This window comes from Tenrec ecaudatus, chromosome 3, assembly GCF_050624435.1.
Source record: "Tenrec ecaudatus isolate mTenEca1 chromosome 3, mTenEca1.hap1, whole genome shotgun sequence".
In the NCBI taxonomy this organism is placed as follows: domain Eukaryota; kingdom Metazoa; phylum Chordata; class Mammalia; order Afrosoricida; family Tenrecidae; genus Tenrec; species Tenrec ecaudatus.
In genome coordinates, this window is record NC_134532.1 from 3275931 (window position 1) to 3302767 (window position 26837).

Below are 26837 nucleotides of genomic sequence, written 5' to 3' on the forward strand. Positions count from 1 at the left end.
AATCTCAATGATGGAGCTCTTTTCGGATCATGATCTTAGTTAACTCGGGCAGTGTTCTGTAGGGTACAGCAGGGATTCCGTGGTAAAATTCTCACCTTCCATACTAGATGCCTACCATTGATTCCTGACCAATACACCCCAATGGCAGACAGCCTCAATCTACCAGTAACGATCCACATGCTGGCATGAGGATCAAGATATATGAGGATCAGTAGAGCTTCCACACTAAGCCCGACTAGGAAGAAGGCTTGGAGATCGATTGCCCAGAGTGAGCAAAGGAGATTCTATGATGATCACAATTTGAACTCCATCTGAACATAGGTCAGGCACAGGAGCAAGCAACATTTTATTCCTTTGTGTATGTAAGTCACTATTATTCAGACATCAATTTGAAGGCAGCTGACAACAACAACATAATAAGATTTTGAATTTTTATTTTCAGTATTCTGTGTCTTCCTTGTGTCTATTATTTAAAAAGTAGCCAACTCTACTTGCCAGTGTACTGCTGTGGGGGAGATGAAAGTAGTGTTTTTTCTTATAGCAAGAGTAAATGAAGTGCCTGCAATGATTGATATTTAATCTGTTCTCTGATGAGTAATGAGAAAATGAAGCAACCATTGCAGATGAGTATTATTTTTCAAAAGATGTATTTTTATTTATATATTTACTTGCTTGTTTTGTTATTAGATGTACTTACATTAATGATGTGATTCAAATGGGTCTCACCATAAAGTCTGTTAAATTAAGCCAAATTTAAGTATCATTTTGGAGGTGTATTTGCTAAGATATTTTAACCGACTAGATAAAGCCATGCCCCCATATTTATTGTGTCAACACTCACCCGATGAAGCATATTGTTTCATTTTCTGTGGGTTTTGGTTCATGTACATTGAAAGAAAAGTCATTGCACTATGAAAATTTAATAAAATTGATTGAACGTGGAAAAAAAGATTAAGAAATTCCTTTTGATGTCTGGATTGTTTCAAAGGCTGCAATCTTTTGCTGTAGTTCTACAACATGCTACCAGTGGATGAAATTCGATGAAGTGACTATGGGATCAAAAGCCAGACAAAACCCATTGTTAATAAGTTGCTTCGGCCTCGTCGCCGCCCAATAAACAGAGAGGAACTACGCACAGGTTTTCTAAAACAGCGATCCCACCACAAGCAATGGCCACTCGGTTCTCCACTAAGTAGCTGATGGATTCAAACCACCTACCTCTCTGTTAGCAGCTGAGAGGTAGTTATTTCGTATGGTTCGTTCAGTCATAATTCCTTATGTAGTGTCTTCTAATTCTAGACTATGTCGGCTGTGGCAATAACACTATTTTTTGGGGGGGGCAGGTTTCTTGTCATGCTTATAGGGGCAGGATGATGGTGGAGTCAAATCTCTAATTTAATAAAGCGTGTGAACCACGTCACACCCTTTGCTTCCTTAAGGGTGTGGTCTGCTGAAAGACAAAAGCACAACTCAAAGCCATTCCTCCTGGGTATCCGAGCCTCTTGGGCATAGAAAGACATCCTAAGACTATCTGCCGCGCTTGTTCGAGATCTTTGCCTGAAGTGGCAGAGGGCTACACCGGAGGCAACAGTCTGCAAGGAGGAGCACTGACGTTCCGAGAATACTTCCTCATCTGGCTGAGGCTGAGACTGTGAGATAGAGGGAGAAGCAGGAGTCCTTGCCCGGGGAGGTGTATGCCAGGAAACCACATGGGTGGGACACCCAAGACTGGAGAAAGACTTGGTTTCTGGCTGAGGAAGGCTGCTGCTGGGGACGAATAACTGCATCCTTGACGTTTACTGATGCTGACTTGTGGTAACCTTCCCTACTAAACTCCCATAATTGTGAGTGTTGTCTGTGGGGTGTGTGGCCCCTGCTACAAATTATGGGACTAGAGGTGAAGAGTACTGTGGGGCGAACAGTTGGTGTCAGATGGGTGAAGAAGAACAGCGGGTCTTCCTGATCCTTCCCTCTGAGCAATAGGGAAGTCAGAAGCTGTGAGCCCACGACTGCAGCAGCAGCGGGTGCTTAACCACTGTATGGCCAAGGGTCCCATCTCTATGGGATTGCTCTGCAGTATTGCTTATAATGGCATGTGAATGTCGATTATTTCAAAAGAAAACTCTTAAAACACTTTGCATGCAGCAAATGCTGATGGGCATATATCATCCACAGACTGAAATTTGGGGTTCAACGATAAGCTTTATCATTTATTTAGTGTGAACCTTGGAAACCTACAGACTCTCTCTGAGAGTGCCTCCTGGTAAATAAAACAGGGATATTTTCTCAGAGTCTTTGTCAAAATTAAATGGGATTAATTGAACCTTGTCATGATTAAATTTGGTTCTCTTCAAGAACCAACTACAATAGAAAGTTTCAAGAAAAGGTCTAGTCTATCATTATTTCTATAAGAACACTTGCTTTTTCTTTTCAGCTCAGTAGCAACGCATAGCAAAAATAATTATGAACATGCATATCTGTTGTATGAATATTCATTTTTAGCTGAACTGCATCTCAGTACAGCCTCTCATTGTGAATGCTGTTACTGTTAGTGACCATTCATTCCAACTCATTGACCTTCTAGGTACAGAGTAGAGCTACTCCGTCATGTTTTCAAAGGCTGTGACCTTTCTGAAGCAGGTTGTTAGGCCTCTTTCCCAAGGTGCCGCTGGAAGAGTGCCAGCGAGTCCTGGAATCCTTTTAGCGCTTCAGGGTCTCTTTGACATGCATCAGAACGTAAAATCAGATGCAAAGAGGACCACAGACAATGGAAGGTTCAGCATCTTAGCAAAAGATAGGACCATTTAAATGGTTAGTAAAATATTTAAATTACTCATTGACGTGGAAGTATGCCATCATGCTAATGTTAGATAAAGACGGTCTCCTGGCAGAGAGAACACGAAGGGACATGTGAAGCATGTTTAGGCGATTATGAATTTGATTGTAAGAAAAATTATACATATATATTGTTTTAATTTTATATTTCAACTAAAGAGAACCATGATCCTACAATGCTGGTGATTACATTCAATGACATAGTTAGAATGTGCATCTCCACAATTAGTAGGTACAACTTATAAGTATCATCTTTAGTCAAATGTACCCATCTCTATTCTTAAAAAAAATGTTTTATTGTGAATTAGGTGGCGGTTTATAGAGCAGATTAATGGTCTATAAACCATCACATCTGCCCTGCTTGATATTCAGTCATAACATATTGTGCTTTTTTGAAATCCCATGAGGGGAAAGAGCAACCCTTACATAATGAATTCAGAGACAAATAAGCACCGTACAGACGACCAAGCCTGAAAGCCATCTTCCTACAGCAGTGCCCTGTGCGGCTGGGTAGACGTGGCTGTCCCTTTTATCAGCGATCAGCTTCGAATACCACAAAACATCATTCATCATTCACTGAAAGGCACGAAAATATTTGTGTCAGCGTGTCGAGATGACTTCTAAAGAATCGCATCCAAAGGACGTGTCATCGGTCTTAAAACTGCCTCACTCAGGTACTGGAAGTCAAGTTTGGGCATGCACTGTCTCCACAAACTCAGTGCCTTTCACATTTCTTTGCCTAAAGCAACTAATTACACTTGGTGTTATTTCAGACTTCGACCCAGCAGGAAAGTGTTTCCCACCCCCGCCCCTCTCTTTAAAACCGCATCAGGAGGATATTCATCTGGAGGAAGAACACATGCCCTTTGTGTTGTTCTGGGCCCTGGGATAGATTTTGACTCTCAGTGAGGGAACAGAACTGATTGGAGGAAACGGAACTGATCTACAGGGTTTTCAAGACTGTAAACCTTCAAAGAAGCAGCCGGCCACACCTTTCTCCTTCGGAGCAAGTGGTGGGTTCAAGCTGCAGGCCTTCTGGTGAGCAGGGGAATCAATGAGCCACCCCAAACCAAACCAACCCCACGGCCATCAAGTGGATTCCGCCCCACAGTGAACTTACAGGACAGGACAGAACTGGCCCTGTGGGTTTCCTGGACCGTAGCTCTTTATGCGAGTAGAAAGCCTCGTTTTGCTCCTGAAGAGCAGCTAGTGGTATCTAACTGCTGACCTGATGGCTACAGCCTACCTGGTAACCCACTTGACCACAATGGCACCTTATTTCCTTTAAAAAACAAAACCATGCAAATATACCCGCTGCAGTTAAATCCATTCTGACTGGTAGCAAACCTTTCCTCCTTAGCAATATTTCAAAGCACAATTGGAGGAGATACTAAACACTGGCCAGAGAGGGTGGAGCTGTCCACACCTTCAATTCCTAGCTCAGATTTTATTTTAGAGCCGTAGGCAATCAACACTTTTCTTACCTATTGGTTTGTCATAAGTGAAAGGGGGAAAAAGTAGATACCTTGACTTTCTTAAACAAACCTGTTTTAGAAGTACTTAAGCTAATTCAGGTAGTCTTTCAGGGCAAACAGATGACAACCTTAATCCTCTCTCTGAATAATGACGCAGTGCAGAAACAAAGCAAAAAGTGCCAGCCAAGTATTTCCATAATGGCTCTTATTCACACTTAAACAAAACCTGACTTAAACACCCATGCAGAGAATAGACCTTTGCCCTTCAGTCAGCACAAAGGCAACCCAGTGCCAGGAATGTTCTTTCTTTGGGCCCTTAGGGGCCTAGAGGCAGGCAGTCACCCAGCAAGCAGCCATAGGATGAGATTCTCCACAAGTAGTTTAGTGCTCAGATGTGCATTTCCTTTTCTATTCGTCTTAAATATTTATTGAGTACCTATTATATTTCAAACAGAGTATACAATTGCAAATCCTAAGTTAAATGTTACAGGTCTTTTTCCTTCCAAAGGCATGAATACAAAAGAAAAACAAACAAAACAAAAAACTCAACTGCCAAGCAGTCCATTCTGACTCATGGGGAACTTAAGGACAGAGTTGAACTGCCCCTGTGGGTTTCGGGGGCTGTAGCTCTTTGCAGGAGCTGAAAGTTTATAGCCCAGTATGTCACCAGGACTCCCAAATGCTTAAGCAGTGCTCAATTTTACACTTCCTGTCCATTAGGCACACTTGTTTCCAGTCATACTAATTCCTTGCAAAGAGTCTTTGGGTGCTAGAAATCCTTACAGTGCTCGTAACCAAAAGGTTGGGAGTTCAACTCTATCTACAGGCACCTTTGGACAAAAGAATTGATAAACTATGTCTGAAAAGGCAGCCATTAAAAACTTCTGGAACACGGAGCTACTGGAACATAGGAAAGATCACCATGATTCAACTTCTGTCCCTTATTTCTTTGGGGGGGGGGGTCTATGCCCAGCAAAGTTACTGCTGGGTCATGTGGCATTTCTACTGCCAATTGTTTGAGGTCAACTTGTGTCAGTAAAGGACTTTATTTCCTTGCATCAATTTTTGCCATTAAGTTTTCCTTAATGATTCAATTCTGATGGTTTCTTTAAGCCAGAAAGATTACTAGAACCCAGCTTTATCAGTGAAAACAATATGTTTTCAGAAGTGATGGATTATGAGTGAAAAGTAAGATACTGACTTTACATGCATTTTACATTGTGTTTTCTTTGACACTGTGATTATATCGAAAGTGACTTTTTAATTTTAAAAGAAATTGGGTCAAGAAAGAACCCTTGAACCATGAAAACACATCCCTATCCTTTTTACTGTAAAAGAGTAAATTCTAATAGAGTTCACCACATTCTCAGGGATTTAAAATATCCATGACATAATTAGCCCTTAGATGAATTAACAGGAAAACAAAGTAGCTAGAGGAAATCTTAAGTATGCTTTTCCTTCCTCAATGAATTTCCTAAGCGTTTTTAAACCAACAGAGACAGCCTAGCTTTACCCTAGATTTAGAACAGCTCTGGTGAATAGCCTCATTTCTATGCATATGAGTTTTCCCAAGCCTCTTCATCTCTCCTACTACCAAGTGTTTATCTTCAATAAAAATATACAATTATGGAATTAAATGATCTAAAAGTCATGATTATAAGGTCTATTTTCATACGTGTCCATTCTTTCCTGTCTGCTTCAGCTACTTTTAAGCTAACATCAATAAACTATTCATTTTCAAAAACCTAGGATGCATCTCCCTTGCAAAAACTAAAATCTTAAGAAATGCCAAGTGCTAATGGAATTTGATTTTTGGTTTAGTTCTAAGACTGTCTGAAGACACAGAATTTCAAGATAATAGGTATAAAATTATATTCAAATGATGATATCAATATTATTTAAAGAAAGATCATGCTTACAGTTTCAGTGTTATTGTTCAAAATGTTCATATTCAGGGATAGAATTACTACAATAGATGGATGTTTGCACTGTAGCATTTTCTCAAATGTGAACATAAAACAAGTTGCTTGGTGATATTAAAAAAACTCTCCAAACTCACTGCCATCGAGTTAATGCTGAGTCAAAGTGACCATCTGTGGGTTTCTGAGAATGTAACTGTTTTCCGAAGTAGAAAACCAGGTCTGTCTTCGGAGGTAGTTTTTGAACTCCTGATTGTGTGAATTGTAACCCAACACTTAAACATGTGTAACTCAATCAATTGCTTAATAGCTTACTACATAGTACATACAACTAGTCATGATTCTAATAACAAAATAAAGATCAGTAGATTATGCCCAGTTACTGGGCATTTCACACAATGATTAAAGAAATATTCTGATTAATAGGAAGAAAACATGCAGAACAGAATTTAAAGTCTTCATGAACTCCAGATTTTCAGGAGCCAGGGAGGCTGAATAAACCCCAAAACTATTGCCCTGATATCATCCTCAAGCCTTGAAATAAAAAGAACCCTTGAAATCTTAGAACCTACTTAAAAATGCCTGCCTGAGCTTTATGCTATTGGAAGAAGCCCCTAACCCACTGCCAACAAGTCCATCAAACTCATGGACCAATAGTGTTTCTGTGACTGCCAGTCTGTACAGGCTGCTAAAGCCACTTGTGACATTCCTAGGCAACCATGAGAATTAAGAACTGAGACAGTGGGGGCTGCTGTAACAGCAATGTGCAAGCAGTTTAGAAACTAGAAAATGGGTAGATCCCAGAAGAATGCCAAAATGGCTAATAATAAAAGCCTAGATTGGACTAAAGAGATTGTGGGTAGAACTATGGCCACCCAAGGCAATTCTGGTGAGCGTTCAGAGGAAGTGAGCCTAGCTATAGAGAAAATCTCTATCATCTTAGAAAATGCATATGGTACCAGCAACCAAATGCTGCTAGATCTGTGGACATTGATTGTGCTTCATGTGAAACGGTAAAAGAAAATGATAAATATGTGACTGGACAATGGAGGAGAGGTAGTGCTTTCTATGCAGTGGCAAAGAGCTTGTTGGAATTATACTCAAAAGTTAGGTAGGATGTAGAGTTTCTAGGTGATAAAATTAAATATCCAACTGAGAGGCTATTTAAGCAAGAGTCTCACGGGCTTATATAATTTCTGCTTATGCATATAGTAAAATATGAGAAGAAAGAGATCTACTTAAGACTAAACTGCCAAATGAAAATGGCAGTTTTGAAAATTCTGTTAGCTCAATTAAAGATACCTGCCCTACAGTTTTCACCAAGGACATGGCTACACAATCTTTGTTGAAGAGATTAAGCTGTTAAATGTTCTACATTGGGAAGGTCCTACCCACAAGTACCACTGCAGAAAACTATTAGCTCAGATCAAAACAATGGAGTTTAGAGAATACTAGAGAGAGAATAAAGGGAAACAACACTGTCTGCTTTGGAATTCTCCAGGTGGGAAAGAGGCCAAAGGAGACTCACCCTCTAGCCTCCAAGAAATTCAAAGAGCCATCCTGGAATAGCTTGCAGAGCAAAGGAACTCTGCAGTCTCAAACGGGGAGACTTTCACCTCTGGGGTGTCAAAGGGTACAGCAGTGGCCTACTAGGTTTCGAAGAGTCAGAGCTTTCCCAATTTGGACCAGGAGTGGGTGGCTACGGTTCAGGTTGGCCAAGAGGATAAGGTCCCTGCTCATAACTGAGGTGGGGCTGTCCTGCTAAAGGGGCAGAAAAATTGGGCCTTCCAGGGCTGAGGGCGCGGGTTGCCATTCAGCAGCAGATTCACAGGGAGTTGGGAGAAATCCACGCCAGATTCAAAAGAGGATGTAAAACAAAGATATCATTGCTGACACCAGACAGATTTTGGGTGCAAGTGGAGAATATCCAACAGATGCTTATTTGTATCTTATTGATTATGCGGAGGCATTCAACTGGATGTATCATAACAAACTCTGAATAACTTTGAGAAGAGTGGGAATCCCAAAACTCTTCATTAGGCTCGTGTGAAAATTGTACATAGTTTAAGAGGCAGTTGTGCTAACAGAAAAAGGGAATACTGCGTGGTTTACAATCAAGAAAGAGTGTATCAAGGCTGTATACTCTCACTATACTTGTTCAATCTGCATGATGAGCAAACAATCAGAGAAGCTGGCTGCCACGAAGGAGAAAACAGCATTGCATTGGAGGAAGGCTCATTAGCAGCCGGCGACATGCTGAAAGCGAGGAGGACTGAAAGCTCTTGATGATGAAGACAAAGGCTTGCAGCCTTCATCATGGATTACAACAAAATGTAAAGAAAACCCGAATCCTCACAACTGGACCAGTAGGTACCATGCAATAGGTAAAGGGAGAAAATGAAGCAAAACCTGGCAATTGTCAAGGATTTCCTCTTGCTTGGCTCCACAGACAATGCTCATGGAAGCAACTATGAAGAGGGTACAAGGACACAGTGCACCCAGTGAATCCTCAGCCGAAGAGCTCTTTAAAGCTTTGAAAATCCCCGATGTCATTTTGAGGACAACGGTGCGTCTGGCCCAAGCCGTGGAATTTTAATCTCCTCATGTTCATGTGAAAGGTTAGTGCTGAATAAAAAGGCAGCAAAAGAGAAGAATGTATGCATTTGAAACTGGCCCTGGCAAAGAATCCTGAAAGTACAATGGAGTGCCAAAAAAACAAACAATTCTATCCTGGATGTACGGCCAAAGTGTTGCTTAGAGGCCAGGAGGATGCGACTTGGACTGACGTACTTTGGAAACGTCAGCAGAGACCAGTCCCTAGAGAAGGACATCATGCTTGGTAAACTGAAAGGGCGGTGAAGAAGAGGGCCCTGGGCAAAGTGGGTTAATACAATGGCTACACAGGGCTCAAACATAGCAATGGTGAGCATGGCACCAGGCCAGGCAGTGTGTCATTCAGTTGTGCACAGGGCTGCTATGACTTAGAACCCACTCAAGGGCAGGCAATAACGACATCATGATGCACATGATGGATTTGGACTTTGAGAGAATTAGGACATAATAGAGGATGAGTTGGTGGAAACTGTCACTGGATAGTAAAGGAAGGAGCATGCAACATAGCGAAATCTCATTTTCCAGATTGTAAAGATAACAGATAAATCTTAAAAACAAAGACTCTAGAGCAATGGTTCTCAACCTTCCTAATGCTGTAACCCTTTTAATACAGTTCCTCATGTTATGGTGACCCCCCCCCAACCATAAAATTATTCTTGTTGCCACTTCATAACTGTAATTTTGCTACTGTTATGAATCGGGCGACCCCTGGGAAAGGGACATTTGACCCCCAAAGAGGCCGCGACTCAGAGGTTGAGAACCGATGCTCTAGAGGTAACACCATAAGAATATTACATGAAGAAGGTTCACATGTAAACTCTCAACAGTCAATATTTTTTATTTTAATTATGAATTTATTCTTCTATGGGTAATTGGTTTCCCTTTTTATTGTCATAGCTGTGTTCTCACTCATTGCCAATCTTGCAATGACTTGATTTTTGGTGCATATTATTATCTCTACAGATCTCTACAGACACAGGAGTTCCTCCATTCCTCTGCTTATAGACAATCTTCAAGTGATCCCCCCCCCCCGTGTGTGTATGTGTGTGTGTGTGTACATGCACACATGCCCATGTGTGTTTTTCTGTGTCTGGGTCATTTTAACTCTGAAGGGATCAGGTTTAGGATGCATCCTTCATAGCCATGACCTCAACTGACTATATTATTACATCTTTGGAGGCAGTTAAATGATATTGCATTAATTTATGTCACTATATTACATTGTGTCATGTTTTATTAAAGAAGATCAATGCACTGCATAGCACTGGATAATATTCCATTGCCTGGACTACCACACTAGGCTCATGGCTGGAAATGGATTGTCCTTGTTACATGAACAAGTACGCATTCGTGAGGCGTGAATACTGAGTCAACCTCTTCTGAGATAGAAAAGAGAACAACAAATCATGCAAAGAGGCAGGAATGGTGAAGAAAGATGCCATCTCACTAGAAGTGTCTTCAGGAACAGAAGATCAGAGGAGAAAAATATTCTCCCCTACAGCAGATACAGAAAAAGCGTTCTCTATGTCTGGCACTCTGCATTTGGACTTCCAGCCTCCTCATCTGTGGAGAAATACAGTTCTATTTGCTAATGGGATCGATCCACTTGTGGTATTGCTGTTTAGTAACACTAGATAACCAAATACAAATACATACGCTAGAAAAAGCAGTGCAATAAATGCAAGTACTAAAAGTGCAAATATATCTAATTATATGGAAAAGCCCCCTTTTTTATGCAACCCAGAGAAAGAGAGAATGCTATGATTATTAGGTATATAAGCTATTAAATATGACTGCAGAACTTCCGATCTGTCTCCATAAATAATCCAAAATCCATAAATAATCCATGTTTGCACAATAATCCAAAATCCATAAATAATCCATGTTTGCTTGAATATAAAAATCATTCCTCCCAAAACCTTACAATAAAACTTGTTACATACGGTCCAATAGGGAAACCTCTTGTATCAGAATCTCATAGCTTGTCTGATTAAATCAAATCGCTGACGAGTTTGGTACCAAATTCATACTGCATTTTCTCTTTGACCTCAAGACAAGAATAGGAGATTCTTCCACTCTCAATAGTCATTTATCACCCACAAACTCTTCCTAACCTTCTTATACGGCACTAATCATACACTATTTATAGAGGTGTTTCTTATAGGGTTGATATGAGTAAGAAATGATCTGATAGCCATAAGATATATGTGGGAGGGGTTCATTTATTTGTCAACTTCAGTATGGCTAGTGACTAGATCAGTTTCTTGGGCACTAGATAGCATTCTATAATGCAATGGAATATTATCCAGTGCTATGCAGTGCATTGATCTTCTTTAATAAAACATGACACAATGTAATCTAATGTGACATAAATTAATGCAATATCATTTAAATGCCTCCAAAGATGTAATAATATAGTCAGTTGAGGTCATGGCTATGAAGGATGCATCCTAAACCTGATCCCTTCAGAGTTAAAATGACCCAGACACAGAAAAACACACATGGGCATGTGTGCATGTACACACACACACACACACACACATACACACACGGGGGGGGGATCACTTGAAGATTGTCTATAAGCAAAGGAATGGAGGAACTCCTGTGTCTACCTTTAAGGGGGAAATCAAATGAGCAAGATCCTGATGTAGACTTTCAATTTCTCTTCTCTACCGTTACCCACTCACAGGTATCTCAGCAGCAGGGAGTATTTACCACAGAAAGCATCTGTGTTTTCTCTAAGTCAAAGCAATAACCCAGTGACCCAGCTCAATAGCATATGTATCTTGGAATTCTCTCAAAATCTGACAAAATACCTTGTCAGATATCCCTCATTTGGGCAAAAAAATGAGAAAATTGATAGGGTTGTAGAGAGTTATCAAAAACAATTCTCTCCATCTGGTTTAGGTTGCAGCATTAATTTTAACCCTAAAACCTTGGCGTTAGAGATGAAACAATAATCAAAGCTCAAGCATTCAACTACCCTATATTATTTAAAACCCTTAAGTATATAAACTTAAAGTGATCCAACCCTCGCCATTGCAAAAGCAGTACTTACCACCCTTCGCTAACTATAAATCATACTGTCAATGAAATTCTTTCTTAAGTAGCAAGGGCTTCACTGGCACAAAAGTAATCAGGACAAATAAAAGATCTACACTTGAAAGAGATCGCTGTCCAGGGGGAAGACACTGGACTGAACTGACAGCAGTCCTTGGCCTAGAGTCTGTTCTTTGCAGCATTGTATAGAGCTATGGATTGGACTGCGGCCCCTCAAACATGCGTTGTAAATCCTAACCTTTGAGCCTGCGGTTATGACACAATTTGGGAATGGGTTGCCTTTGTGATGTTTTCTTAATGTGAAAAAAAAAATACTGCCATCTCAAGGTTCACTATACATGATACATTTTAATACATTCTAATCATTCAACAAGTGCTCATGCTGCAACACCGATAGAGTACTTGAAACACCCATTCAATTCCCCAAAATGATATAAGGACAAAATTGTTTCTCCTAATGAAATACGCAAAAATGTATTTCAAATGTTTAAACCTAAACTTTTTTCATCAAAATCAATTTGCATATTAATGTGGGAATGTTGTACAATTGGTTACCAAGATTTATGATCTAAAAAATCAGAATATACTGACTGATATTTTAAAATGAGTATTATTTTTACAATATTCCTTCAAGTATTTTTATTCCTGGCACTCTGCTTTTATTTTCTTCTCTAAAAGAGTAAATCCATGAACTTGATGAATTTAATCTCAAATGAGGCTAGTTGATATTTTTCTTAATCTTAACATAAAATCCAATGTTGTCTTGAGATTTTTCTCTACATTATATTAATAGCTGAAGACTCAACTGACATACTTAGGAAAGAATGGGCAGACACCCTCCCCTGCTCCTTCCTCTCCATCCAGAGTCAGTAGACACCCTCCCCTGGTCCTTCCTCTCCATCCAGAGTCAGTAGACACCCACCCCTTCGCCTTCCTCTCCATCCAGAGTCAGTAGACACCCACCCCTTCGCCTTCCTCTCCATCCAGAGTCAGTAGACACCCTCCCCTGGTCCTTCCTCTCCATCCAGAGTCAGTAGTCACTGAACTGATTTGTTCTCTGTATCCTGCATCATTCATAGTTATTAATACTTTGGCCATCAGTCATGGATTCCTTAAAGGCACCTCCAGCATCAAGTATCCGTACAACCCTCCCCACAGATGTCACAGACACCTGTACAGTGCACACTGGTTCATACACTGAGTTCACTCGGGACACGTCCTTTATAAAATTGCTATGAACACATAAAGTGCTATAAGACACACTATTCTATATTTTAATTTCATTTCTGAAGACCAGTGTTTTACACGAATGAAAGTGTGCACCAACAAAAGAGCCCCTTTGTTTCATGTATTAAAAATAAATTATTTAAATGAAAGAACCTAGTTAGAAGCAATTTAAAAGGGAGTTTCACTAGATTATGGGACTCTTCAGTTCATTCATCACCACCTGCCACCGCCATCTTTTCAGACACGTACGAAAAGATGAAAATATAAATAGTAAATTGATAGTGGTTCCAATATCTATTCCTCTCAATGTAAACTAATAAATTCATTAAATAAATTATTGAAAAATTATGATAATATTTTTGTTTAGGAAATCTCGATTAGAATGAGTTAAATTCCGTATATTCAATAAAGCCGTCTTAAGGGAGGGGTGTTAAACAACTACACAAATTGCACAGAGACTAGTTTACTCATTAGAATGCTAATCAGGTTGATGGGAGAAAAACTTCAAATTTCATACTCTTTAAATACGTATGTGTATATGTATTACTTAATGAGTATGAGTGAGTATATGTACACACAAATAACATTATATTTAGGAAGTATAATTCTATCTATAAAGTATACAATTAGTAGACTACAACCGATTTGTACTTGTATATTTTAATTCAAAACTAGATATGGTTTTTTGAAGTACTTTTCCTGGTCAAAAGTACATTATGCTTATGTCTATGAAGGTTACACTTTTAAAACAAAACTTTTAATAACGTCTTTTGCTAGTGGGGGGAAGAGAGATGATATTTTGAACCTTGTGTGATTCCTAAGGCTTTAAATAATGGTGCTTATGTTATAGCACACAGAGTAAGACATACAAAATCTATTATAAATTACCCCCAAATCAAACACATTTTTTCCCGTTTTTTCCCTAAGAGATCTTATATGTGTGCTGGGCTCTGTGTGTGGCCTCAAAACAGAAACAAGTGTGCACTGTTTTATTTCAGTTTTGCTTCATTTCTTCCCAAACAAGCTCTCACTGCTAATCTACTAGGCTTTTCTTGCTCCCCCTCTCACTCTTTTATCTTTCGGCATGAAGGGAAAAGAAAATCAAAGGCATTAACTCCTTAGGTGCAGCCCTAAATGTGGGATACATGTTGTTAGGCGTTGAGTTGTAAGTTTTTATTTTTGTTTTCATTTCATGATTTATTAACAGGCTATGGCCACAGAATACATTTTTTTTATAAATAATTCTCTAATTCGACTACAAATGGGTACCCACCCACCCACAAAAATGGAAAAAAGCTCTGCTGGGAGGAACTTTCATAGCACATATTTTTCTCGCTAGACGAGCATCCAGAAACCCACTCTGAGTTAGTGCACCCAGTGGCGTCACCTGGGAAGGTGCTCTCTGGTAACAGTGACTTTTTTTCATAAATACAGTTTTGCTCAAACCTTGTTTTTTTGCGTTGGCCAATTTAAGAGAACAGCATGCATGCAGCCATGAAAATTTTGTTTCCTGCTCAGAAAAATGCCACAGAAAATGTTGTGATGTTAAACACAGCTTACAAGGACAGCACTATGGGAAGAACTCAAGTGCATGAGTGGTTTTCTCATTTCAAAAATGGTGAAATGTCAATTGATGACAAACCTCATTCTGAACATCTATCAACTCCCAAGAACCGATGAAAATGTTGACTCACAGTGCATTTGGAGTTTGTTCCACCAGGTCTTTTTTTTTTTTTTTGGAGGGGAGAGGGTGGGGGGTTTGCAGGGAATCCCTCCTAAAATGACAAGCCTTTAAATGCCTCTAGTATATTTTGTGCTGTTCAAAAAGAAAGTTCTAAGCAGCTATAACTTTAGATAATTATCTGCTAAATTTGTTTCTAAAGTAAGATAAAGCCTTAGCCCATAACACCAACTTACCATAGGAAAGTAGTGGTGGTGAGGGGAATAAATGTTATTTATGTTTTCTTCTAAAGTAGCTGAAAATCAAGGAAATGATACTGGCATCATAATATTAAATGGAAATACCTTGTATTAAATATATGCAAATGAAAATATTGGCTTACAATCATTATTCAAAGGAAGACTAATTCTTCTTTAATTTTACCTTTATTAGTTATAGACTATCAATAATAGCACATATAACTAAATAATATATGGCATCAAGTGACTAAATCATCTTACAAAGAAAATTTCCAGTGGCAACATGTTTGGCAAAAAAATAACTAACAGATGAAACATCTTGTCGGGCATGTGATCATTAAGAGCCAGACCTTAAAGGCTGATGAGAATCAAAAACTGATTCAGATTCCTAAAGGTTAAAAAATAAAAAATCCAAGTAGCATCCTTACTTTTATAAAAATAAACTCCTATAACTTGTCCTAGATATATTTTCCTTTAAAATTTTTTAAAGCTGTGTGCAAAAAATTCCATATATTCATTGGTTAATTATAAAAATCAATAAAGGAAGTTTTACAAATTAATGCTTATAAAATCACACATATGCTATTAAAACAAACAAACAAAAAAACAAAAACCAAAATCACTGCCACTGAGTCAATATCGCCTCTGGATTTCTGAGACTAACTCTTGACAGAAATAGAAACCCACATATAGATTCTCTCAAAACAAACAGTGCCATCGAGTCAATGATGATTCACAGTGAGTTCCTGTGGGTTTCTGAGATTGTACCTATTTATGGGAGTAAAACAGCCAGTCTTTCTCCTGCGGGGTTACTGGTGGTGTCTAACTGCCCATCATGTGGAGAGCCGCCCAACACGTAATCACTCCACCACCAGAGTGCCTCATTACACAAAGTCTAGGCACTTGAAACACCCCAAGCAGTCCCCAAGCACCCAAATATTGAAACCTGTGCAGTTCTTCCGGAGAAGCATTAAGTTGCATACTCCTGTTAAGATTTAAGTTTCAGAAGCACTAAGGGGCAGGTCAACCCCGTCCTACAGGCTCACTGTGAATTGGAACAGTCAATGACAGTGAGTCTTGCGTTGTTGTTTTTGTTTAAGAACAGTTCCTTGAGAAAAAGTATATATATATATATATATATATATATATATATATATATATATATATATATATATAAAATCTTTTTATTGGGGCTCATAAGGCTTTAAGTAAAATAATTTACCAAATTAGAACCTGAGGAATAATTGGTGAATTTATGATGGTTTTTCTTTGTTTTTTGTTGTTGTTGTTGGCATGAATTCTCTCTCTTATGCAACAGTAACAAACATAATTTGTAGTAAATAAACACTGGCAGGGACCCCTGAGTAGACAGGTGTCATTGGAACTTCCAGACAATGACAGACCAGGAAGAAAATACCAACAATCACATTCTAAAATTTTAGCTAGAAAATTCCAGGGGTTTGGGTGGAGAGCAAATGTTTTGAGAATGATGAGGGCAACGAATATACAAATGTGCTTGACACAATGAATGGATGTATGGATTGTGATAGGAGTTGTATAAACCCCTAATAAAATGATATAAAAGAAAGAAAAAAAAAGAAACCCGCCATTGAAAATGATCCCCCAAGTTAGAAGGTACTCAAAATGACTAAGGAAGAACTACTCTCGAGAGGTTACATTGGTGACTTGGATGTACGTTGATTTGCTGAGATCGCATTTCTCAAAATGAGAAGAAAGGATTATGCACATCAGAAGAAGGAATGCATGAAGCACAATCCAGGATGGTGAGAGACACTGTCAAGAACAAAATGGAACACACAGATGCCCATATCCTAGGCATTCGTGAATGAAAATGGGCCGCAGTGACCACTGTGAGTCAGAAATCATATAGTTCACTAAGAATGACAAGTTGAAGAAAACTGCATTACATTCATCAAAATGAACATTGCAAGTTTCATCCTTTAGTCAATGATAGGATAATGGACATACACCTAAAAAGAGCAGTATATACAACTATTACACAAATTTACAAACAAACCACTAAAGCCAGAGATGGAAAACACTGAAAATTTAGATCAATGTCTGTAGTCTGAAGCTGATCAAAGAAGAATGACAAGTATTTGGAAACACAGACTTGATATATATGATGCTAGATATCACATGATAGAATTTATTACCAATTTATTAATTGTAAATACCCTTTCCAACACTGTAATTTCCTATTCATGTGGACCTTGATAGGTAAAATACACAGGTATGAAATCAATTATATCAGTGGAAAGGGGTGAGGGAGAATTCACTATCAATCAGAAAAAGATGAGGAAGACGTCAGAACAGACTATCCGTTATACATATGCAAGTCCAAGTTGAAGGTGAAGAAAATTAAAATAAGTCCACAAGAGCCAATATTCAGTACATCTCACCTAAATTAAGAGAGTACTTTGGGAAACTATTTGGAAGATTAAATACTAATGAAATAAGATCAGACAAAATTGTGTGATGCCATCAAGACCATCACATGTGAAGAAACTAAAAGGTAATTAAAAGGAGAATTAAAGACAAATATGGATATCAGAGGAGACGCTGAAACTTACTCTTAATGATAGAATAGCCAAAACAAAAGGAAGAAATGAAATAAAAGAGCTGAAAAGAACATTTCACAGGCAATTTGGGGAAACAAAGTATTATGATGAAATGGACAAAGACTTAGAATTAAAAACAAGAGAGAAGATGATGATTGGCATTTCTCAAGCTGAGAGAAGTTATGAAAACATTCAAGTCTTGAATTGCAACATTGAAGAATTCTATGGGTAGAATCTAGGGTTTGTTACAAAGAAAATGACATCAGGCTTGGTAAAGTGGCGGGTCATTGATAAAAAGGAGGAATCTCCAGGAGATGCATTCATAGTGACTGGAACAATGGACTTGAAAATGATGCAGGACCAGCCAGTGCTTCCTCCTGTTGGACACATGGGTGCTACGGCTCAGAGCTGACGCCATGACACCAAGAGTAACACCAAGGGCAAAAGGTTGGATCATGCAGGAACCATCCACAGAAGATGGAAGAAACGCAGAGTCATTGTATCAAATAATTGACTGATGATCAACTATTTCAGGAGGTAGTATATAATCACGATCTCATAGTCCAGAAGGAAGAAGGCCAACTTACATTGAAGGTATGAGCAAAATGGAAGGTACCAGGAATTAAAGAAATATCAATTCAGATGTTTCATTACATGGATGGATACAATATGAGGTGCATTCACTTGGCAATGCCAAGAAATTTGGAAGGCAGCTATTTAGCCAACTGACAGGAAGAGATTCATATTTGTGTCTATTCCAAAGAAGGGTGAGTCAATACATTAAAAGATATTGAACAATCTCATTATTATCACACTCAAATAAAATTTCACTGAAGACAATTAAAAATGGTGGCAGCATTACATCCATCCCCAGAGAACTGCCAGAAATGCACACCTGATCAAGAAGACGTGGAAGGGATTTCTGCTGATGTCCGATGGATCTTGACTGGAAGCAGAGAGTATGAAAAGTACCAGTGTTTATTGAGGAAAACAGGCCATTTGATTGGGTTCGTCTTAACCTATTATTAAAGCACTGCCAAGAATGGGAATTCCAGAACAATTATTTGAGCTCAAATGGAATATTCATAGACCAATATCAGAATAAGGGAATACTGCATGATTTGCAATCAGGGAGTATGCATATCAGGGGTATATCCTTTTACCATATTTTGTCAATCTGTGTGCTGAACAAATAATATGAAAAACTCAGCTTAATAAAGGAAATCAGGCCTCAGGATTGGAGAAAGGTTCATAACGCCTACAATATGCAGATGTCGCAATCTTGCTTGCTATAAGCAAGAGACCTTGAAGCACTTATAGATGAAGATCAAAGACTTCACTATGTTTTATACCTCAATATACGGGATGGGGGAATCCTCATAACTGTGCTAATACGCAACATCAAGACAAAGGAAGAAAAGTTTGCAGTTGTTCTGTGTGGTAATAATATGTTTTTGATAAGAATTCATAGCAAACTGGTCCTGGTGGCAGAGTGGTTACACATTGGCTGCGATCCAAAAGGTCAGCAGTGGGAAACCACCAGTTTAGGTTTCCTACTTCTGTAAAGAGTTATAGTCTGGGAAACCCAGAGCGGCAGTTCTACCCTATACTATTGTGTCTGCTATGAGTTGGCATCAACTAGATGACAATGGGTTTGTTTGAGTGTGGGTCCCAAGAAGTTGGAGATTGAAAGCGTCCTGAGTCCAGCTCCTACAAGATGCTAGTCTGCTTCATTCCCACCCTCCGTTCGCCCCTCGAGTATGCTCCCTCGCCTCCTTGGTTCTACCATCCACTGGAGTGTCCCATAGAAGTCACGGAAGTTCAAGGAAATGGCACTCACTGAAGAGCTGGTGGGTGCGCTTCAGTCCGAAATCTGAAGGTGAGGCCCGGGTAAGCCAGATGCAGTCCACTCCTGGCTTTTACTGGTGACGAGGTCACAGCCTCTGCTGTTCGGTGGGCTCATTTTATATGCAGCAGGACTGCAGACGGGAATCCTAGGGTTACACCGTGCAATCAAATTTCACCCAAGTAGAACCATCTCTCTTCCACCTCTAGGCTGTATTTTATTTATGCATATATTCCCCAAAAGCCTCTGGCAAGATGTTTCAGCAGGCAATGGACTCCTATTAATCAGTTAGACTTTTCCCAGGTCACTCAGATTCAGCTTTCTCTCAGCTATAGCATATCATTCCTCACACCGATTATAATCGACAGGAACCAAGATAACCATTAAAGCCAGTGCTCCAATTCATTCTATCACTCAGGTCAGAACTCAATCTCATCCTATTCCCGCTTGTTAGCAGATAATGGCCTCCAAAATTGGACTATAGCCAGAGGAGAATAAAATCTAGAATTCTGACATATCATATAAGGGTTATCACTGCGAGGGCCATATTAATTGAGTATAACTTCATTTTTCTTTTTTTGAGTAGAGCTTTCTAAAATCAAATCAAAGGACAGATTTCATGGGGCAGATCATCTGTTAAAAAGAGAGAGAAAGAGAGAAACCTTCAAAGTATTCAAAGCAAACATGTTACTTTGAAGAGGAAGGCACCTAGGACCCCAGCTATGGTCATTTAATTACTTCATATACATGTGAAAGCTGCACAATAAACAAGGAAGACCACAATAGAATTGCTGCATTTAAATCATGATGCTGTTTGAGAATGCAGACCTATTGCAAGACAAAAAAAAAATCAGTCTTGAAACAAGTACAGCCAGAATGCTCTTAAGAAGAAAGGATTGTGGGAATTCATCTCAGATCATTTGATTATGTTATCAGGAGGGTCGGGGCCCCGGGAAAGGACATCATGGGTCGAGAGCCATTGAAAACGAGAAAGGTTCTCAAAAGAGGTTGCAACATGGGCTAAAACATAGCAAGGGCTGTGAAGCTAGTGTAGGCCCAGGCAATGTTCCATGCTTTCTTCATGCGGCACTATGACTTGGAGTCAGCTTCATGGTCATTAATAGCAATGTCAATACATAAGAAGTTACTGCAGCTTGACCTTCGTTTTTTACAAATTCCAAAGGACAATCATGGTGTAATGGTTAAGCACTGGGCTGTGAGCTGTACAGCAGACTGTTCAAAGCCACCAGCAGCTCTCAGAAGACTGTGCTTTGTACTCTAAACAATTGTAGTCTCAGAAAGCCACAGGGGGTCGCTGTGTCAGCATGGGCTCACTAGCAGTGAATTTTGAGTTTTTGAAAGGAAATGGCTACATTTCAATGAAATATTCAGAAGCAACTGAAATGTGTCTTGCACAATGCTAGATACATAGTAACGAACCTCATAGCAGGAATGTAGGACTCTACTGTTTTTATCATTACAAATGAGGTCACCATGATGGTCAGAGGCCCCTAAGGTCCTATTTTGCAACCAGTGAGTCTATTGCCTCAAGGATAGTGGATGTGTGCTATTAAGAAGTTCATCCTTGGCCATAAAAACCACCATAAAAACATAAGTGATAGAAGGGCTTAGAAAGATCTTTGCAAATGCCACAAGAGATTTAAATGAACCGTCTAACAGGAAAACCTATTGTGGTAGTTACATAATCTGGTGTCAATTTGGGAAGGGGTAAATCTAGCCAGTCAATCAGGTCATGGGTTGATGACTTTATTTGGAGCTACCACGGAGATAAATAGCTCACTGGAGGCCAGATGCGCACAGACTCTGCTTTGTCTTCTGGCAGCAAAGCCACATGGAGCTAAAAGCTAGAACCCTGGAGCAGGAGGAGCCATGTGGAAACCCCTGGCAGCATTGAGATGCTCCCACCGCCACTGGATCCACAAGGCTCTCCACCCACTGGCCTGTGATCTTCCTTTATTTGGCGTCCTTGCATGTGTTGCGTGAGTCTGAAGAGGAATTGATAGATTGGTATCAGACATATAGGCTAATATCAAACTGAGAGACTTGATCTGGATTGGGCTGAGAGGTCTTCTCAATATTGCATTGCTCTTGTATATAAAGCTCTTTCTTATACACATATGAGTGTCTATGAACTTGTTTCTCAAGTCAACCGAGACTAGCACACCTTCCCTTATGTTTTTATTCATTGGGTACATAGACAAAACCAACACATTATTGTCCTAGTAGTGTCTTGAGGATATGGGGAAAGAGAAATTTTAAAAATATTTCATTTAGCAATATATACCAATAACTAAATATTCTAAAAAGCTTACAATCTGTTCACTTGGCAAATTTTTGATCATCAAAGCTTACATTTCTGCAGACTGTTAATAAGAGTACCGTAAGTGCAGCCATATATAGAGATTGATTCTGGGATCAAAACAAAGTACATTGAAGAAGAAATGCAAGGTAAAACTATCAAAGTACATTTAAACTCCTGAGAATCAAAATGTACAAGATTACAAAATTGATGTCAATGTACTCCTCAGCAAGGAATCACAAAACTCACCTACTAAGCAGTATAGGACTTGACCTCTCTGGTCCTTTATTTCCAGCTCCATGCTCTTTTTTCCTTAGATAGAGAGCAGGTTAACGTTTGACCTGCCTGTGTCATTTCTCCACCTGTGTTCATTTTCTGCAGTGCCCCACAGGCCAACCTAATATCTGCCTGTGGGCTGGTTCAAGCATCACTTGACAGCAGCCCACGATGCTGTTTTAGCCTGATTTTTCTTTCCCTGCAATATTTACAACTTATCAAACTATTTCAACAGCCATTTAAAAAGGTAATGAATTTAATTTCAGTTCTGAAATCCATGACTATATTTTTCCTAAAGTCTCTCAGATGCCATATCTGGTCTCGGTCACAGTATTTGGTAGAAGGTCAAATCTAGGAGGTAGTCTTTTATAATCAAGAGGAAAAGTATTGCTTTCTGGTAGATTTTAACTCATTCTGACCATACCATTTCTCAAGGGTGCAAATATGTCCTGAAGCAGACTGCCATAATCTTCCTCCCTAGGAATAGTTGGGTTTAACCCTTCAACTTTGCCGTACGCAATCTAGTCACTAAGTCCCCTTTAGCCAGTAGAGTGAGTGGTGACTGCACTGAAGACACAGTTTTTAAGCTCATCACAAAGATGACGAACCTGATAAGCATTCACAGATTAAGAATCATTTACCATTACATCTTCTCTTAGGTAAGCTGGGTAAACAGACTGCCTGATCCTTTAGAACTCAAGTATTTACTGAAAGTCTGTAATGTATTCAGACTAAGCTAGTTGGCTTTATCTTTATGTATTATGTCACATTTAAACAACCCCTTGAGCTGAAAAACCAGATAACCCAGAGGGTCATAAATTCAAAGCAAGACACCCTTATTAGTGACACATGCACATTTTAGCTTTTACCTATTAATCTGTGGTTCAAGAGTAAATTATTATTTATATACTTCTAAATTAATATAATATGAATCATGATTCCTTTTAAATATAAATAATGTATATTTATTTTTCTATTCGAATTAATTTTTGTCACAAGTTTAAGGGAAATAAAACTATGCAATCATACTATTTGAATTCAAAGCACACACACAATCAAATATTGTAAATTTGGTTTCATACCTAAGTGTTTAAACACCTTAAATGGACTGTTCCCCAAATTGAAAATGTGGGCCCAATCACCATGTGACAATGAAGAAAAGAATTCCCAAACCAACTTGGCTAAAAATAAATCAATAAATTCATAAATTTAGGTCACTGTAAAAATATTACCTTAAAAAGACAGAAAACTGTTGAGTATAATCATAAGGATGATAATTTGAAGAATTTATATAGGCAAAATATTTGATGGATGTGAACATACCTTAAATAATTTATAGATACCCTGGGTGGTGTGAATGGCTAAGCAGCTAAGTGCAGGACTGCTAATCAAAAGGTTGTAGGTTCAAGTCTGCCCAGAGACTCCAGGGGAGAAAGCTCCAGTGTTCTACTTATGGAAAACCAACCATGGAAAAACCTATAGAGCATAGCAGTGTTCTGACACGCCAGAATTGCCATGAGTTGGAACCAACATGAAGGCAAAGAGTTTAACTGAGAATACTGACGAGGTTGTACAATCTAAATTAATGTCAAATTTTAGAGGAAACCTTTTTAACTTCACTTGTGCGTAGCAAATAATTTTATTGCTAAATGAAAATTTATTTTAAAAATATTCTCAATAAATGTATAAAATCCCTTCTTTTGATGTTTTTTAAATGGCACTCTACTAACTTGAGTTTAAGTAATCAAAATATGAATTTTCAGTTTAACGTGAATCAAAGCCCCACTGTCACTGACTGATTCTGACTCACAGTGATCCTATGCTGAGCTTCCAAGGCTGTGAATATCTGAGACGAGACAGTGTCATCTTTCCCCCAATGAAAGGGTGGGGAGTAGAGATAAGGCCAACAGTGAGAGCACCAGGAGTAGAGTGCTTCCTTTTGACTGGGGGTTTTTGTGCTGAGACACTCCTAGATCTAGCGGAAGACTCATGATACGATGGATTGTACAGGGGACAGGGGACAAAGACAGGGCTTTCTACCCCTGTAAGGACTTCTAGGTTTCTGTCCTATAGGGTTGGTATGAGTCAGCATTGTCTTGATGGCAGTAAGTCTGGGGGCTTTCTTTGAGAGCTCAGACAGACGGAAAGCTTTCCCATGAAACTGTTGCCCTAAATTCAGACTTCTAGCTTACTGCCCTGTAAGATAATAAAGTTCTGATTGCTCAAGCCATCCACCTCGATTTCTGCTACAGCAGCACTAGATTAGCAAAACAGACACCAGTCAGTAAGTCTTCCTCTTCTCCTAGTCATCTGGGGCTAAGCATGGACTCAGAAATTAAAGGGCACAGTACTTTGGTCTGCCAAATCTGCCCAGGCTTCAGATGCCAGCTACAAGCCGAGAGTCCCTAAACTTCCCTTCTGATCGCCTGACTCCAGATTCAAGGAGTTCCTCTCTCCACATGAGGTTGGCAGCAGTCAGCTCAGAGGTCATTTCGGCACCCCACTCTGCTCCACAGGAAGTCCCCATTCCTTCAGATCCAATCATGAATTTAGTACAATGTACAGAACTCAGGAAAGTGTTAGATTACAGTTCCAATGTAGCAAAAAGGACAAAAATGAAGAGCTTTCATGAATCATAAAGGGCCGTGCAGTGATGTCTACCACCAAGCAGAGAGACCATGGAAATTCAGTGGGCAGCAGAGCTTTGGTACTGGGCTCCTTTGAAGTGCCTGAATTCAGCTTCCAAGACACACTGCTCCCAAGAGGTTGAATTTCCCTGGTGGCTCTTTCTGGCCTGGCCAGCATCTCTTAGCTGACACTTCCTTAGCACAGCCTGTTATGTCGCTGTGGTCTTGCACCCCCATCAAAGACATTTTAACCACTGGCAAATTTCCAAGGCTTTAGAGTTCATCTCCAAGAACGAGGCACATCGACCATAGTCTTTGGCAAAGTTCATTGTAAACTTGACTGGACGAGTAGGAAAAATACAATTTAATTACAATGAGTAGAATTCCAGCAAGATGTCAAAACTCTCCTTTTCTGGGCACAAACCCCCGCCTCCCCCTAACCAAGCAAAACTTCTGAGTCAATTCTCAATCATAAGGGACCTACACAGGGTTTCATGACTGTAAATCTTTATAGAAGCAGACATTCTCATCTTTGCCCTGCACCACAGCTGGTGGGTCTGAACTCCTGACATGGTGGTTAGCAGCCCATTTCTTATCCCACAGCATCACCAGTACTAGACTATGAAGGTTATTCAGAAAGTATAAACATCAAAATGACTAGGGAAATTGAGGCAAGTAATTTTTGAAAGTGCATTTTATTCATAAATTGATTTGGAAAAAAATAAAATTTTTGTACTTCTTTAATCACACTTGTGTGTAGCATATATGAGATAATTTTTTATTTGTTCAGAAGAGAATGATGCCACCTTACTTGGAGTAAGGGGAAGTTAAATATTGCCCCCAAAATGCACTTTTAAGGTACTACATACATGGATTTATTTAAGATATTATTGATGTCCATCAGAGCTTGCCCTATTCCTCTGAAATGTATTAATTTCAAATATATATAAGGTTTTAAAAAGACTTCGAGAGTAACCCAACCTTCAAAATTTATATCTTTAAAGTAAGAGGGATATTTAGCAAAATACCATTAGTGACATTTAAGAAAAATTCTTGGATCAATTTAAAATTAAAATTATAGTTAAAAGTTAAATATACAAATTTGAGATGAATCGAGGAAAATATTATAGAGTTCAAATTTTGACAATAGTGCCAGAAGGTTTAAAGATTTAGCAAGAAACACATTTTCTCATGATTTAAAAGTGGAAATTAAATTCTCATGAAAAATCCGGATAATCATTTGGAGAAAAGAGATGCTAAAACTCCCCAGCTCTGAGAAAAATACACATCATATTTTATTGCATTAGGTGGCATTTCATGTTGCCAACCATCTACGGTGGCTGAATTAAAGTCTTCGTATTAAATTGAATTCTGGGTGGCAGGGGATGAGGAGAGTTCCAAGCCCCATAGAAGGATTTTGTTGTTGTTTCCTTCCCATTGAAAGGGAAAGTCAACAAATAATGGACTCAATCAAAACACAGCTCTGAAATCGCACTTACTGGTGGGACGAGGGTGTAGTGGATCCGGAACCCGGGTTCAGAAGGGAAATACTCGTCCGAAACGAATCTGATTCTGATTTGATTTCCTTTGGAAACCTGTCTTCCTGGCACAGTATCAGAGCCACACCAACGTCCAAAAAGAGTTCCGTCACTGGGGTCCTCCACTTCTACAAAATCGTACCTGGAATGACAGAGAAAAAAGACAGATTCACCTGTCTGTGGATTCACAGTCTTCCTGTCTGTTATCCACAGCAATGACCTAGTCTGGAGGCCAACTGGATAAAGGTAACATTCCCAAATGGAAGTCAGGCACTCACTAAAATCATATTCCCATTTTAAGAAATAGGAGTTATCAAGCACTAAATTATCAGCTAGTCATCTCAAAACTTACTATTTTGAATGGAGGTACCCTATCTGATTGGTAATTTATTTACATTTTCAATGTAATAATTTTCAAGTATGATATGGGCATAATTTATTCCAACTTTTAATGTGCATTATTATTGCTATTGCTTTCTGACAGTACTTGCATCTGGGATGCAAACCCGTTTGAATATGCACATACCCTGCAATGCTCACTTTGTCCTCTACTGCCTCTCTGAAATCTCCCAGGTGTCCTCCGGCCACTGTTACCATTC

The 26837-nt window shown here is 39.2% G+C and overlaps 1 protein-coding gene across 2 annotated transcripts in view; it reads right to left on the reverse strand.

The window, feature by feature from the left end:
- Positions 1-26837, reverse strand: part of PDGFC (platelet derived growth factor C) — a 261841-nt gene that overhangs the window by 54074 nt on the left and 180930 nt on the right. For both annotated transcript variants that reach the window (XM_075543636.1, XM_075543635.1), the window contains one exon: positions 26200-26380. In XM_075543636.1, coding sequence (XP_075399751.1) covers positions 26200-26380 — 181 coding nt within the window. The remainder of the gene's footprint in view (positions 1-26199; positions 26381-26837) is intronic.